The sequence below is a fragment of the Leucoraja erinacea genome, chromosome 19, assembly GCF_028641065.1.
Source record: "Leucoraja erinacea ecotype New England chromosome 19, Leri_hhj_1, whole genome shotgun sequence".
Lineage (NCBI taxonomy): Eukaryota > Metazoa > Chordata > Chondrichthyes > Rajiformes > Rajidae > Leucoraja > Leucoraja erinaceus.
In genome coordinates, this window is record NC_073395.1 from 12,482,732 (window position 1) to 12,499,177 (window position 16,446).

General features: G+C 46.5%; 1 protein-coding gene across 3 annotated transcripts in view; it reads right to left on the bottom strand.

The window, feature by feature from the left end:
- Positions 1-16,446, bottom strand: part of tmtc1 (transmembrane O-mannosyltransferase targeting cadherins 1) — a 118,996-nt gene that overhangs the window by 59,784 nt on the left and 42,766 nt on the right. For 2 of the 3 annotated variants that reach the window (XM_055650320.1, XM_055650317.1), the window contains exons 5-6: positions 8,755-8,836; positions 3,000-3,103 (exon numbers count right to left, since the gene is read on the bottom strand). In XM_055650320.1, coding sequence (XP_055506295.1) covers positions 3,000-3,103; positions 8,755-8,836 — 186 coding nt within the window. Of the gene's footprint in view, positions 1-524; positions 629-2,999; positions 3,104-8,754; positions 8,837-16,446 lie in introns of all 3 variants that reach the window. The other variant, XM_055650319.1, reaches the window with a different exon arrangement.

Below are 16,446 nucleotides of genomic sequence, written 5' to 3' on the forward strand. Positions count from 1 at the left end.
TCTACAGCCCGGGATCCCTCGTGGGGGACCCGGGAGAAGAAGAAGCCATCATTGCCGGCCCGCGGCCAACTACTACCGCGAGGCCGGCATGGACTTACCAACACCCCTGGAGGGGAGCTTCGACCGCCGGCCCTGCAGTCTACGGTGCTTCTGGCTGCGGCGGGGACTTTAAATCTTGACCGCCGGCCTGCGGCCTACACCATCTTAAAGCCGCGGTCTCCGGTGAGGAAGAGCCGATCCTGGACTGACTCTGGACTCTGGTCCTGTCCACAGGGAGGAAATGGAGGAGGACTGGCCACATTTTGTGCCTTCCACCACAGTGATGAATGCTGTGGTGGATGTTTGTGTTACAGTTTTATTGTGGTTGTGTGTTCTTTATTATTGTACTGCTGCTGACAACCCAAATTTCCACCGACCCTGGTTGTGTGGCAATAAATTATATCTAAATCTAAATCTAGCCTCCAACGTGGCAACCCGGCTTCCAGGTGTGGAAGTTTTGGAAAAGCAGCTGTACAGCACAGTACCTGGTGAGGAGGTGAGGGGAGAATGATGCTGGGTTGTCCTGCTCGGAGAAGTTGGGCATGGAGCCGGCCATGATCCACACTCGGAAAAACAGGATGAGAAGCACCTGGAAGGAGAGGGAGAGAGAAGAGATGGTTGAAGCCGCACAGCCCGCAGTGGGCATCATCCCGTCGACAAGCAGAGCAGAAACAACATTACCTTCCCAAGACCGACAAGTCGAAGTTGTGGTATATTTATGCAAGGTGGCACAGAGGTTGAGTCTTACAGCACCAGAGACCCGGGTTTGATCCTGACTATGGGTGCTATCTGCACCGAGTTTGTACGTTCTCACCATGACCTGCGTGGGTTTTCTCCGGGTGCTCCGGCTTTCTCCCACAGCCCAAAGACGTACAGGTTTGTAGGTTAATTGGCTTGGTGTAAATGTAAATTGTCCCCAGTGTGTGTGGGATAGTGCTAGTGTACGGAGATCGCTGGTCGGCACGGACACGGTGGCCTGTTTCCGCACTGTATCTCTATACTAAAACACTAAACTAAACGTTGCCGAGGCTGCAATTGGTGTATTGTGTTCAGGTTTGGTCATCCTCCCCTAGGAAATAAGCCATAAGCTGGAAAGAGTACAGAAAAGAGTTACAAGGATATTGTCAAGGGACAGAGCTATATGAAGAGATTAGGCAGGCTAGGACTTTATTCCATGGAGCGCATGAGGCTGAAGGGCGGTCTTCTGGAGGTGTATGAAACCATCAAGGGAATAGGCACGTTGAATCCACAGACTCTTGTTCCCCAGTGTTGAGGAATCAAGAACAAGAGGGCGTAGGTTTAAGGTGAAAGGGGAGATTTAATTAGAAATCTGAAAATCAACTTTTACAATGTGCATTGTAACAATAATGAAATTAAAATGACCAGTAACTGCACAGCACAGGTGTAATATTGCACAAAGATGAAATAAAAGTGTCGAGTGGAAAGGTCCACAATGAGGGATGTGCAAAGATGGGAGGGGGAGGGGGAGTCAGTCTACCCCCCAGACAGGAGAGGGAAGTTGTACTGTTTGATAGCCACAGGGGAAAAAGATCTTCTGTTGCTATTCCGTGCTGCACCTTGGTGGGACCAGTCCAAAATGCTCCGCAATTTCAGGAGCATCCTCTCCTCCAAGACCACCTCCAATGAATCTAACTCCACTCCCAGGAGTGAGCCAGCCTTCCTGATGGGCTTGTTGATTCTGTTGGCGTCTGCAGCCTCCAGCACACAACAGCGTAGAAGATGGCACTGGCCACCACCGATTGATAGAACATCTGCAGCATTTTTCTGCGGACATTGAAAGAGTGGAGCCTCCCCAGAACGTATAGACAGTTCTGTCCCTTCTTGTACAGTGCCTCAACGTTCCTGGGCCAGTCCAGTTTCTGTCCAGGTAAACTCCACGGTATTTGTACCCCTTAGTAACCTGCACATCCACAACCATGATCAGACAGGAGGCAGGGACGTTTCTCTCCTCCCAAAGTGCACCACTAACTCCTTAGCCCACACCACTCAACAAAGTCATTCACTACACCTCTGTATTGTTGAGAAATTGGACAGACTAGACGCAGGAAAAATGTTCCCGATGTCGGGGGAGTCTAGAATCAGGGGTCACAGCATGGCTTAAGGGGTAGGCCATTTCAGACTGAGATGAAGAAAAACCTTTTCACCCAGAGAGTTGTGAATCTGTGGAATTCTCTACCACAGAAGGCAGTGGAGGCCAATTCACTGGATGTTTTCAAGAGAAAGTTAGATAAAGCTCTTAGGGCTAACAGAATCAAGGGATATGGGGAGAAAGCAGGAACGGTGTCCTGATTTTGGATGATCAGCCAAGATCACCATATTGAATGGCGGTGGTGGCCAAAGGGCTGAATGACCTACTACTGCACCTATTTTCTATGTTTCTACATGTTCAGTTTCCCTCCCCTCGCTGATGCAGCCCACAATTGCAGAGTCATCCGAAAACTGCTGCAGGTGGCAGGAGTCCCAGTTGTATCTGAAGTCCGAAGTGTAGATGGTAAACAGGAAGGGAGAGAGGACGGTCCCATGTGGCGCCCCTGTGTTGCTCACTACCATGTCCGAGGCACAGTTCTGTAGCCTGACATACTGGGGTCAAACTGGCAGTAGTTGGTACAGCCACAGTACCTAACAATTTGATTCTGAAATGAGGAGCCAGATGGATCAATCAGAGACTTGTAGCTCAGTAGTCGCATGTTGGCCAAGGAGCAAGGAAGACCAATTTTCCTCTGCAGTCAGCTGCTGGGCTTTTAATAATAATCCAGTAGTTTCCTGACTACTTGTTACAAAGATGAGCTTGATTTGTGCCTCATTCAAATGCAATGGAAAACGAGGGGGAAAAAATGAAAGGGAGTGTGCAATTTCCAATAAGATCGTGCAAGCCTCCAACGTGGCAACCCGGCTTCCAGATGTGGAAGTTTTGGAAAAGCAGCTGTACAGCACAGTACCTGGTGAGGAGGTGAGGGGAGAATGATGCTGGGTTGTCCTGCTCGGAAAAGTTGGGCATGGAGCCGGCCATGATCCACACTCGGAAAAACAGGATGAGAAGCACCTGGAAGGAGAGGGAGAGAGAAGAGATGGTTGAAGCCGCACAGCCCGCAGTGGGCATCATCCCGTCGACAAGCAGAGCAGAAACAACATTACCTTCCCAAGACCGACAAGTCGCAGTTGTGGTGTATTTATACAAGGTGGCACGGTGGCACAGAGGTTGAGACTTACAGCACCAGAGACCCGGGTTTGATCCTGACTATGGGTGCTATCTGCACCGAGTTTGTACGTTCTCACCATGACCTGCGTGGGTTTTCTCCAGGTGCTCCGGCTTTCTCCCACAGTCCAAAGACGTACAGGTTTGTAGGTTAATTGGCTTGGTGTAAATGTAAATTGTCCCTAGTGTGTGTAGGATAGTGCTAGTGTACGGAGATCGCTGGTCGGCACGGACACGGTGGCCTGTTTCCGCACTGTATCTCTGAACTAAAACACTAAACTAAACGTTGGTGAGGCTGCAATTGGTGTATTGTGTTCAGGTTTGGTCATCCTCCCCCAGGAAATAAGCCATTAAGCTGGAAAGAGTACAGAAAAGAGTTACAAGGATATTGTCAAGGGACAGAGCTATATGAAGAGATTAGGCAGGCTAGGACTTTATTCCATGGAGCGCATGAGGCTGAAGGGCGGTCTTCTGGAGGTGTATGAAACCAACAGGGAATAGGCACGGTGAATCCACAGAGTCTTGTTCCCCAGTGTTGAGGAATCAAGAACTAGAGGGCATAGGTTTAAGGTGAAAGGGGAGATTTAATTAGAAATCTGAAAATCAACTTTTACAATGTGCATTGTAACAATAATGAAATTAAATTGACCAGTAACTGCACAGCACAGGTGTAATATTACACAAAGATGAAATAAAAGTGTCGAGTGGAAAGGTCCAGGATGAGGGATGTGCAAAGATGGGAGGGGGAGGGGGAGTCAGTCTACCCCCCAGACAGGAGAGGGAAGTTGTACTGTTTGATAGCCACAGGGGGAAAGGATCTTCTGTTGCTATTCCGTGCTGCACCTTGGTGGGACCAGTCCAAAATGCTCCGCAATTTCAGGAGCATCCTCTCCTCCAAGACCACCTCCAATGAATCTAACTCCACTCCCAGGAGTGAGCCAGCCTTCCTGATGGGCTTGTTGATTCTGTTGGCGTCTGCAGCCTCCAGCACACAACAGCGTAGAAGATGGCACTGGCCACCACCGATTGATAGAACATCTGCAGCATTTTTCTGCGGACATTGAAAGAGTGGAGCCTCCCCAGAAAGTATAGACAGTTCTGTCCCTTCTTGTACAGTGCCTCAACGTTCCCGGACCAGTCCAGTTTCTGTCCAGGTAAACTCCACGGTATTTGTACCCCTTAGTAACCTGCACATCCACAACCATGATCAGACAGGAGGCAGGGATGTTTCTCTCCTCCCAAAGTGCACCACTAACTCCTTAGCCCACACCACTCAACAAAGTCGTTCACTGTATTGTTGAGAGATTGGACAGACTAGACGCAGGAAAAATGTTCCCGATGTCGGGGGAGTCTAGAATCAGGGGTCACAGTATGGCTTAAGGGGTAGGCCATTTCAGACTGAGATGAAGAAAAACCTTTTCACCCAGAGAGTTGTGAATCTGTGGAATTCTCTACCACAGAAGGCAGTGGAGGCCAATTCACTGGATGTTTTCAAGAGAAAGTTAGATAAAGCTCTTAGGGCTTACAGAATCAAGGGATATGGGGAGAAAGCAGGAACGGTGTCCTGATTTTGGATGATCAGCCAAGATCATCATATTGAATGGCGGTGGTGGCCAAAGGGCTGAATGACCTACTACTGCACCTATTTTCTATGTTTCTACATGTTCAGTTTCCCTCCCCTCGCTGATGCAGCCCACAATTGCAGAGTCATCCGAAAACGTCTGCAGGTGGCAGGAGTCCGAGTTGTATCTGAAGTCCGAAGTGTAGATGGTAAACAGGAAGGGAGAGAGGACGGTCCCATGTGGCGCCCCTATGTTGCTCACTACCATGTCCGAGGCACAGTTCTGTAGCCTGACATACTGGGGTCAACTACTGGGGTAGTTGGTGATCCAGGACACCGATGGAGCATCCACCAGCATCTTCGTCAGTTTGCTCCCTCGCAGCGCAGGGCGGATGGTGTTGAAAGCACTGGAGAAGTCATGGTCAAAAGGCAGACTTCTTTAAGCAGTTTATTTCTGCTGGACTCACAGTAAAGTGATGAAGTACCGGCGGTAATTGTAACAAAAGTTGGGGCATACAGCAAACTGTAGATCCTTGAATAAAACAAGTACACCTCGTGTTTAAGAATGGGAACCTGCGACTGAACAACACGGGAGTTTCAATTGCCATTTTGACAAGAAATATACTGACAAGTCATCAGCTGAGAGTATTTTTCAAAATTAGACTGTGGCCTCTTACGTGATTGAAAGTTTGTCGATTGTCGATTTGGAAATGCCGTTTTTTTTAGTTCATTGCTCTTTTATGTGCAAACACTGCAGCAGAGTCACGCTTGTGGGATTGTGCCACTAGTGTCATCACTGCAGATCAACCTGCAGCACACTAAGGTTAAAGTCATTAGTTCAAAGCCCCTGTGCCCTTGACCCACTTCCAGAGAGCCCAAGCTAGGAGGTCTAGCTGACCCCCCCCCCAAGACTGTGCCGAAGGAAGTCTGCATTGAGAGGGGCATCACTATTTTGATGAGATGTGAAATCCAGGTCTTATCTGCTTCCAGGTGGTCATGAAAAATACTCGGAGGAAAGTCGCTCTGCCAGCATAGCCATTACAATGAAGATACATTTTTCAGCCATTGCTACATTTTAGTTGGGGCAAATTGGCTCCCTACACCACAGACAGAAGGAACTGCAGATGCTGGTTTACAAAAATAACACAAAGTGCTGGGGTAACTCAGCGGGTCAGGCAACATCTCTAGATGACAAGGGTAGGTGACATTTGAGGTTGGGACCCTTCTTTAGACTGAGGGTCCTGACCCGAAATATCAACTATCCATGTCCCATTGAGAAGGTACTTGGTCCACTGAGTTACTCCAGTACCTGGTGTTATTTTTTTGGCTCCCTACATTGTTACGTCACAAAAAGTGAGTATTAGTTTATTTTAGACATACAGCATGGTAACAGGACCTTTGGCCCAACTTGGTCACACCGACCAACATGTCCCATCTGCCTGCATTTGGCTCATGTCCCTCTAAACCTGTACTATCCATTCGCTGCTGAATAGTAAAGTTGCTGTATAGTAAAAGTGTTCGAGGCCATGAAAGGACATACAACAATGCAATCCTTTCTTCCGTCCATTATTGACACCAACATTTCTCACAGATCTGTTCTTGGTTCTTGGTTTCTTGTTGCACTCCGAGGAAAGATTCAAAAGGCAACCCAATGCTTTGGAATTCTGACAGAAGTTCAAGTCCCACTGGTTTTCTGAAACTCAATCAATTTCAAAGTTTATTGACACACTGGAATGAAATTAAATCCACTGAGCAGAGAGGGTGAATTCATTTGCCGGCTGAAGAATATGACTTACAGATCCATGTGGTATCTGTTCAATCATTCATGGGCCACTGAGCATTTCATTACATCATGGGAAAGTATAGTCACAGATTAATCTTTGGCCACTATTGAGTTAGCAAGTCCCATCTCTCCAGCAGCTGATTTAATCATAACTGACCTCAGCATTTCCTATCAAGAAAGGAAAAATTGGCTCCATTATTTTACAGCCAATTTCTTCTGGAAGTCCCTATCAGGGAAGTTTAGAACAGAGTGGGATCCACAACGTCTGGTTACATTTCTAGGGCTCTGGGGAGTGTTGTAGACCAGAGGTATCTAGGAGTACAGGTACATAGTTCTGTGAAAGCGGTTTCGCAGGGTGGTAAAAAATACATCTGGCAGACTGAAGGGCCTGTATCTGTGCTGTATGAATCTAAGTGATGGACAGCAATGCAGGAATTGCACCATTGCACCATTCTCTACAGAACGTTTTTCATTCTATTATTTATTATGTAATAATATGTGTGTTATGATTGTGTTTATAATTTGTTTGGTTGTTTTGTTGTTCCGCGAGCATTGCCACTTTCATTTCACTGCACATCTCGTATGTGTATGTGACAAATAAACTTGACTTGACTTGACTTGACTTGAATCCAAGTCCATGGAGAAACTTGTATTTACACCCTGAGGGTGAAAGGCAGTGAAATCATCAGGGAGCTGGATGAGCTCCAAGCAGGGCTGGATTTACCTATAAGCTAGACAGGCTTAAGCTTAGGGCCTCGAGGTCTAGGGGGGCCTCCGGCCAAGGCAGGACACCTACCGTTCAACTCTGGGTGGGCCCCTCTCTCTCTCTCTCTCTCTCTCTCTCCATCATCTCCCCCCGCTATCCGTGTCCGGGCCGCCGAGCTCCGCTCGTTCCTCATCCGCCGGCACAGAAGGCCGCCTTGCACATGTGCATTGCTGCGGCCTGCACGTCCTTCCCCCCTGCACATGCGCACAACCACGGCCAGCACATCATCGGCCGCCCTGCCCATGCGCACTGCAACGGCAACTGGTCGGCGCTGGGCACTTTCTCCCTCGCTTTGAATTGTGGGAGATTTGGCCGCCATGGCCGTCAGGTTGCTGCCTCGCCGCCAGCGCTGAAAACCAACGCGGAGGGGGCCTCACAAGTGGAACACCTTAGGGCCTCTCTTCATCTAAATCCAGCCCTGGCTCCAAGCATCTGAGAAAGTATTTGCTGGGCTACTTACTTGTTGGTGGCGATGAGGGTAGAAACGGTCTACATTCATTTTTTTAGCAACAGCCGAAAGCATCACAAAAAACTGCCTCAAGATTTTCACAACTTTATCAGGAGAGGAACAAAGGAATGTGAATGTGTTATTTCTAACGAACAGGAGAAATAAGTGACTGCGTTCATCAGTTCTTCAACAAGATGAATTTCTTTGTGAACAATAGACATGAAGCTAAGTCAAGAAGATTGGGTTGGGATGTGCAGGCAGCACAGCGGCGCAGTTGTAGAGTTGCTGCCTTACGCATGCAATCGCATGCAAGTGGGACAGGCCCTTTACAGTGCCAGAGGCCTGGGTCCGATGCTGACTACGGGTGTCGTGTGTACGTTCTCCCTGTGCCAGCATGGGTTTCCTCCCACACTCCAAAGCCGTACAGGTTTGTAGGTTAATTGGCTTGTGTAAGTTGTAAAATAATTTGTCCCTAGCGTTAGTGTAAGGCGTGATCGCTGGTCGGCGCCGACTCGGTGGGATGAAGGGCCCGTTTCCGCACTGTATCTCTAAAGTCTAAAGTAAAGTCTAAAGCTGAGATCTCACTGAAAGAGGAAACGAGATCTAAGGTTTAACTCGCCTGCTCCTGTTCCTCAACAATGGAAAATGGTTCAATGCAGATTCACCAGAAGGACAGAAGAGGTGATAAGACCTAGTTTAGCAGAATTTAGAAAATTAAACATGTAGATTAAGAGAGGGAAAGAGCTGATTCACCAGTTACAAAAACATTTGAAAATCAATTTTTTTTTTGATTTTCCCTGAAAATCAGAACCAAATTTCTCTCAAGAAGGTTGCTCAATCCTTTTTCCCTTGCGATTTAAATTGCTGAATGTTTAGGTTTGAATGAAAATAACAAATCAAATAACAATAGCTGGCAATTCTCCCTCATGTAGACACTTACATACAGAGTTACCAGCACAGCTCTCTTTAGGTACGGCGCAGAGATTTTGAGGAGTCCTCTGGTCCTTTCAGCTGGCAGGCTTCTGAAATGGAAAAACAAAATTGATTTATAATATTTAGAATGGCAGAGGGGGAATATAAGACACAAAATGATGGAGTAACAGTGGATCAGGCATCATCTCTAAAGAACATGGATGGGTGACATTTTGGGCCGGGATCCTTCATCAGTCTGAAGAAGGGTACCGGCCTGAAACGTCACCTATCCATGTTATCCTGAGATGACGCGTGGCCTGCTGAGTTACTCCAGCATTTCGTGTCTATGTTTGATATAAACCAGCATCTGCAGTATGTTATTACTACAGTCTGTGGAGGAAGGCCTGACAAAACATAACATTTTTGTCTGTGACATCATGAATCGCTTGGGATGAGTATTATACCTGCAGCCAGGACACTACCAGACGGATTAACCCAAACAGATCTCCATGCAACCGATCCATACAGATGAGAGTTCGCTCATGTTCAGCACTCATTGGGCTAATCTCACTGTGCTGTTGTTTGGAGCCTCCGCTGACTAATCTTGGTCTAAGCTGGCACGTGGTACAGCGGTAGAGTTGCTGCTTTACAGCGCCAGAAACCCAGGTTCGATCCTGTCTGCACGGAGTTTGTACGTTCTCCCTGTGACCGCGTTGGTTTTCTCCGGGTGCTCCCGTTTCCTCCCACACTCCAAAGATGTACAGGGTTGTAGGTTAATTGGCTTTGGTAAAATTATTACATTGTCCCTAGTGTGTAGCATAGCGTTAGTGTGTGGAGATCACTGGTCGTCGTGGACCGAAGGGCTTGTTTCCACGCTGTATCTCTAAACATAGAAACATAGAAATTAGGTGCAGGAGTAGGCCATTCGGCCCTTCGAGCCTGCACCGCCATTCAATATGATCATGGCTGATCATCCAACTCAGTATCCCGTACCTGCCTTCTCTCCAAACTAATCCAAACTAAACTAAATGAGAGGGGAATATCAGCCAGGTCTGGTTCCTGATCGTCACCACCAACACCAGAGGGTGCATGCAGATGAGTGCGAGATCAGGGCAGGCTGTGGCACCTCTCCAAGAAGGAAGAAATTGCCAAGATCTTTTAAAAATAATGAATAGTGGATAAGGGATTAAAAGTGTGTGAAATCGCACTAATCTTTTTTCTAGCAGTAACTGTCAATGATGAGTCTCAACCAAGTCTGCACTTGGAAAGAGTAGAGGACACAAGGACTTGCACCTTGTAAAACAAAAAGCTGACCTGACACAGTCATGGACACACATTGACATGCATCACACATTGTCTAAGTTACTAAGGACCACTTTTCCTTCTTCAGCATGCAGCTGGAAGATTTCATACATCCAGCGGTGACGACAGATTAAATCTATGTTTAGAAACATAGAAACATAGAAAATAGGTGCAGGAGTAGGCCATTCGTTCCTTCGATATAGCTGATCATCCAACTCAGTATCCTGTACCTGCCTTCTCTCCATACCCCCTGATCCCTTTAGCCACAAGGGCCATATCTAACTCCCTCTTAAATATAGCCAATGAACTGGCCTCAACTACCTTCTGTGGCAGAGAATTCCAGAGATTCACCACTCTTCATCAATATTTTTTCTCAACTCGGTCCTAAAAGATTTCCCCCTTATCCTTAAACTGTGACCCCTTGTCCTGGACTTCCCCAACATCAGGAACAATCTTCCTGCATCTAGCCTGTCCAACCCCTTAAGAATTTTGTAAGTTTAGTATCTCAACTGAAGGACGACAGCTTGGACAGTGCAGCACTCCCTCAGTACTGTATATTTGTCTCGATCTTCATTTTAACAAGTGGTGTGGCTTAGGCCCACAATCAAATGGAGGTGAATCCTGTCACCAGTGAAGTGGAATCTCAAGTAACCCCCCGCATTCCATCTCGCCAACCTCCCCCACCCTAGTCATCAGACTAGTTCCACTGTTTGCATCCGTGTATCCCTTCAATATGGGTAGACAAAAGTGCTGGAGAAACTCAGCGGGTGCAGCAGCATCTATGGAGCGAAGGAAATAGGCAACGTTTCGGCACGAAACGTTGCCTATTTCCTTCGCTCCATAGATGCTGCTGCACCCGCTGAGTTTCTCCAGCACTTTTGTCTACCTTCGATTTTCCAGCATCTGCAGTTCCTTCTTAAAACCTTTATCCCTTCATTATCATCTTTTCCACAGCCAACAATCCACGCTTCCTTGCTCATCTGTTGCCGGCCCTGAATTGTTCTGGCCTTTTCCAACCTCCAGTTCCCTCCCCTCTACTTACAGCCCGAAGAAGAGTCCTGACATGAAACGTCACCCAGTCTTTTTTCTCCAGAGTTGCTGCCTGCCCCACTGAGTTACTCCAGCGCATTGTGTATCTCTCGGGAGACGCTGGATGGATGCCAATGGGACTCAATATTTTCAAAGGGAGAGTGGCAGATAATGAAATGCCAATACAATCCCGCAAAAGCAACTCCTGGTGTATCAGAAGATAAATTTGAGTTACATAAAAATGCTGGAGAAACTCAGCGGGTGCAGCAGCATCTATGGAGCGAAGGAAATAGGTAACGTTTCGTCGAATAGGTCGAAACCCTTCTTCAGACTGATGGGGGGTGGTGGGGAGAAGAAAGGAAAAAGGATGAGGAGCCCGAGGGCTGAGGGATGGGAGGAGACAGCCCAAGGGCTGAGGAAGAGGAGGAGACAGCAAGGGCTAACAAATTTGGGCGAATTCAATGTTCATGCCCGCAGGATGCAGACTCCCCAAGCGGAATATGAGGTGCTGAGTGGTAATAAGACAAATTTGAGTTAACTCTTTTATATTTAAAATAGATAGATAATGCCTGAGGGAAAAATCACATCAGTAGGATTGTGCCCACAATATTGAGTCACTTCTTTCAAGCTATTCCTGTACCAAATGATGTTGTTGCAAACCATCTCTGGAGAACATAGACAGGCAAAGTGTAAAGTGGTTTTGGTCAGTTTTTAGTTCTGAATCTTTCTCATACCTTACCAAACTGTCTATTTGCTGCAAAGAGCTGGAATAACTCAGCGGGTCAGGCAGCATCTATAGAGAACTGACACATACAATTGACATTTGAGATCGGGAACCTTCTTTAATCTGAAGAATAACTTGACATGTCACCTGTCTGTGTTCTCCAGAGATGCTGCCTGACCTGCCGAGTTACACCAGCACTTTGTGTCTTTTATTTTTTACACACCAGCATCTGCAGTTCCTTGTTTCCGTCTAATTGCCTTGCTGGGTCGAAAATTGGTTCGTGTCAGGTTATTTCAATGTAGGCGCCATTATGCAAATCCAATCCTCCCTGGAGGCTAAGCATTGGTGGTCAGTGTAGAACAGCAAACTGATTTCCCCCGCCCCCTGACCAGAAACCCCCAATGTTGCAATTAGCAAACGAGTGGTAATAAGACAATTCAACTCTGTTAAATGGATTTAGTATCAATAGGTAATGGAAATAAGCAGAAATATGGTGGACCAAAGATTTTCTTTAGTTGCTGTATGCTTGGTGGAGATGGTGTGTTTGAAGGAGCATCTTACGGTGAAGATGCCCCATCTGGCTAATGGGGAATCCAAGCACACAAGGCCTTCCTAAATAGATACAACTTTACCCAGTACTCACATAGCATTTAAGAAGCATCTAGGCAAGCTCTTGAATTGCCAAGGCATAGGAGGTGGAAAAGGTGCTGGTAAATGGGACTGGTATAGATGGATAATGAAAGTTAGCATAAATATGATGGACCAAGGGGCCTGTTCCTGTGTTGTGTGATTCTGTCACTCATGGCTTGGTGGAAGTTTGAAGGAGCATCTTAATGAAGGAAGTAGATAAAACCCACCTCTCTGATCATATGTGTAGGAAGGAACTGCAGATGCTGGTTTAAACTGTGGATAGACACAAAAAGGTGGAGTAACTCAGCGGGACAGGCAGTATCTCTGGAGAGAAGGAATGGGTGATGTTTTGGTTTTTGTGTCTCTCTCCGATCATATGTTTGCACCAGAGGGCAAAGCTATAAGGTGATAGAAGGAAAGTTTAATTCAAGATAGACACAAAATACTGGAGTAACTTAGCAGGGCAGGCAGCATCTCTGGATAGCAGGAATGGGTGCCGTTTTGGGCCGAGACCCTTCTTCAGAAAGTTTAATGGAGATGTGTGGGGCAAGGAAGGACCGGGTTTTAGGGGGAGCAAATTCCAGAGCCTTGGGTCGTTTCATCCGTGATTAAAGCTGGGGGTCATGACGCCAGGATTGGTGGGAACACGCAGTGGCTGAGAGGAATGTAAGGGGAGATTAGAGAGGGGATGAGAGCAGCTAGAAAGACGGATTTGAAAACAAAAGGTACACATTTGGAGTCAAGCTGTGGTACCGTCTCCAAAAAAAATGTTGGGACCAGTGTGGCCATCCGCCCTGCTGGGAGTGAGCAGCATTCAGCTGCCAAGAGTCGACCAACCAAGATGACATTTCAGCCGCATTTGCCACCCAGAGGCAGAGCACTCAATTAATTAGATCTTTTCAAATCTTATCTTAAAGATTCAGTCATTAGCTCCTGAATGTTTTCGCCTGCAGCATCCCACTCAACCATTTATTCCCACCGCAAGATAACTCGTAACACTGCACTGAATTGAAACGCAGTCAGCTAATAGAATGCAATTGAGCTAAAAATGAAGGGTGGTTTTGAGAGGGAAAATATGCTCTTTATAGTTAGATTGTTCGGCCCATTTGTATCCGTTCTCTTGTGTCTTCACGTTTTGAATAGATTGTGTGACTTCTGTTAAATGGGCCCTTGTGCTTCTTTGCTAACTCTGTGTAAAAACACTTGCACCGCACATCTCCATTCCACATCTCCTTTGCTGCTCTTTCACCCACCTTCGCTTGACCAGAACTGGCCACGAGCAGCGACCAAGGGCAGACGAGCAGTTATTGCGAGCAGTTTTGGACCCCTTATCTGAGGAAGGATGCACTGGAGTTGGAGAGGGTTCGGAGGAGGCTTACGGGAGTGACCCTAGAAATGATTCAGTTAACGCATGATGAATGTTTGACGGTGCTGGGCCTGTACTCGCTGGAGTTGAGAAGCATGAGGGGGGGTGGGGGGCCCTCATTAAAACTTACTGAATAGTGAGTGGATATGGAGGAGCTATTTCCACTCGTGGGAAGAGACTAGGACAAGAATAAACAGCCTCAGGATAAAAAGACAACCCTTTAGAAAGGAGTTGAGGAGGAATCTTTTTAGCCAGAGGGTGGTGAATCTGTGGAATTCATTGCCTGTGGAGGTCAAGTCATTGGGTATTTTGTTTAATGGACATTGACAGATTCGTGATTAGTATGGATGTGGCCCCATAGCAGAAGCTTCCACGTGGAGGGGCTGGAAACTGGTCTACATATCTCTCTCCCTTTATATATCTTTTCCATATCTCCAACTCACACCCCTCCCCCTCTTTGCCAATACTCATCACCTCCTTCTATCTGCCCATCGTCCCTCCCTAATCTGGCTCTACCTACCATCTATTGCCTTCCTTCCTTTCCCTCTCCCCCACCCTGCTCCATCTGCCTAAAGTTGCTTCTGCTTGTCTGTACACCGACCAGTTCTCTGTGTCAACACTCCCCCCCCCCCCCCTGCCCCCAACCCCCTTCCTGGATCCATATTCCTATCAAATCCCCCACCTCCCCATTCCAAAATATTCTGGTCCCAGTGGCCAAACTGAGAAGTTTCATTGTTTACTCTATGTCGTTGCTACTGTACAATTCTGATAATATATTTGGCAGGAAATTTAGAAACAGATTTCTTTGTTGCTTTGCCTCCACCTTTCCCCGAGTCAGAATAATAAGAATTGGAAAGGTCAGCTGGTAAAGTTCCAACTTTCCTTTGGAGTTTCGACTCGGAAACAACAATGCAACTGGCATTGATTCCTGTGCATTGAGGGTGGAAAGAGCTAATATGGCGTGGTGCCACTCGCTCTAACTTTGACTGATTTTGGATGATCAGCCATGATCATATGGAATGGCGGTTGTGGCTCGAAGGGCCGAATGGCACACTCCTGTACCTATTTTCTACGTATCTATGTTTCTAACCGCAGGGGCCCGGCACCTATTTAAATAACTATTGGGGAAGTCATCCTCCCAACCCTGTACTTGACAATTGGACACTTCCTAAAGAATTTGTTCTTGGCTGAGATATCTGGCACACAACATTCCCAGAATAGCGACACAGCCAGAACCACTCAAGATTGAGGAAAATTGAAATCAGACTTGTGAAGTCTCTCTCTCCAGTTCCCCAACTACTATCTACCCCTTTGATGACCCTTGGACTATCCTTGATCGGACTTTGCTGGCTTTACCTTGCACTAAACGTTATTTCCTTATCATGTATTTTCACACTGTAAATGTATCGATTGTAATCATGTATTGTCTTTCTGCTGACTGGTTAGCACGCAACAAAAGCTTTTCACTGTACCTCAGTACATGTGACAATAAACTGAACTGACTGACAGAACTTGAGTCTGAAGAAGGTAGACAAAAATGCTGGTGAAACTCAGCGGGTGAGGCAGCATCTCTGGAGCAAAGGGATAGGTGACGTTTCGGGTCGAGGTCTCGAACCGAAACGTAATTACAGCTTCTGTAATTCTTTCTTTAACATTGAGTCTTAGGAAGGGTCTCGACCTAAAATGCCACCCATTCCTTCGCTCCAGAGATGCTGCATGTCCCGCTGAGTTACTCCAGCTTTTTGTGTCTATCTTCTGAGCTTATGTATTGACTGTTTTGTGAATTCTCCCATTTTCACCACCTGACCAGGCAGATTTGAGATAGTAACCATTCATATAGAATGCATTTTCAAATTGCTTCTCACCATTATAAATATGTCATCTCCCTTTGCATTTTTGAGTTACATTGCTGCTCAATAATATCCTTGTTAAACCTACAGAACCTTATAACCAGAGGTCTTAGTGATGCACCAAAGGTTGATACACAAATATATTCCTGACAAAAATATTTTGCACAGAATGAGTAATTCCTAAATCCTTCGTTTACACCTAAAATCACCTTAATTGCTTCTCTCTACTCTTCCTTAATGCAAATGTCTCTTCTCCAGCCATTGCCAAAGAGCCATCTTCTGACTGATACAAAGTTCAGCACAAACTGCATCTTGCATCAGAATCGAGTTTATTCCGGTTTATAAACACGAGGTCTAACTAATCACGAGTCCAGCTCAATAAATTCTGAGAAAGTTACATGGCAGGAACACTCATCAAAGTATCATAACACAGCAGGGCGGCAGATTTACACATGGCCCCTTCTCAATGTTGTGTAACGCATTCGAGGCATATGCTCCGCTGAAATGCAGCATCAGACCCCAATGTGGTTACTTTCAACTCCCCCTTGGAAGCATCTGTGGAAGTTAATGAGTCCTGAGATACGGCCAGCTGCGGAAACAGTTTGGAAGCTGAAACCTTGGCTCCTTCAGAGCAAGCATTTGACACTCTTGGAATGATTCACATCCTCAGCAAGTTTACTTGGATTTCATTCCCAACACTGTCCCCAGGACAGGTTTGCGTCCAACAACTTGCTGTTACATATTCCCACCGATGTGCAATTTCTAAGACAATCTACATCAGGATTATAAACTAAACACAGAGAAATAATCTTAAAACCA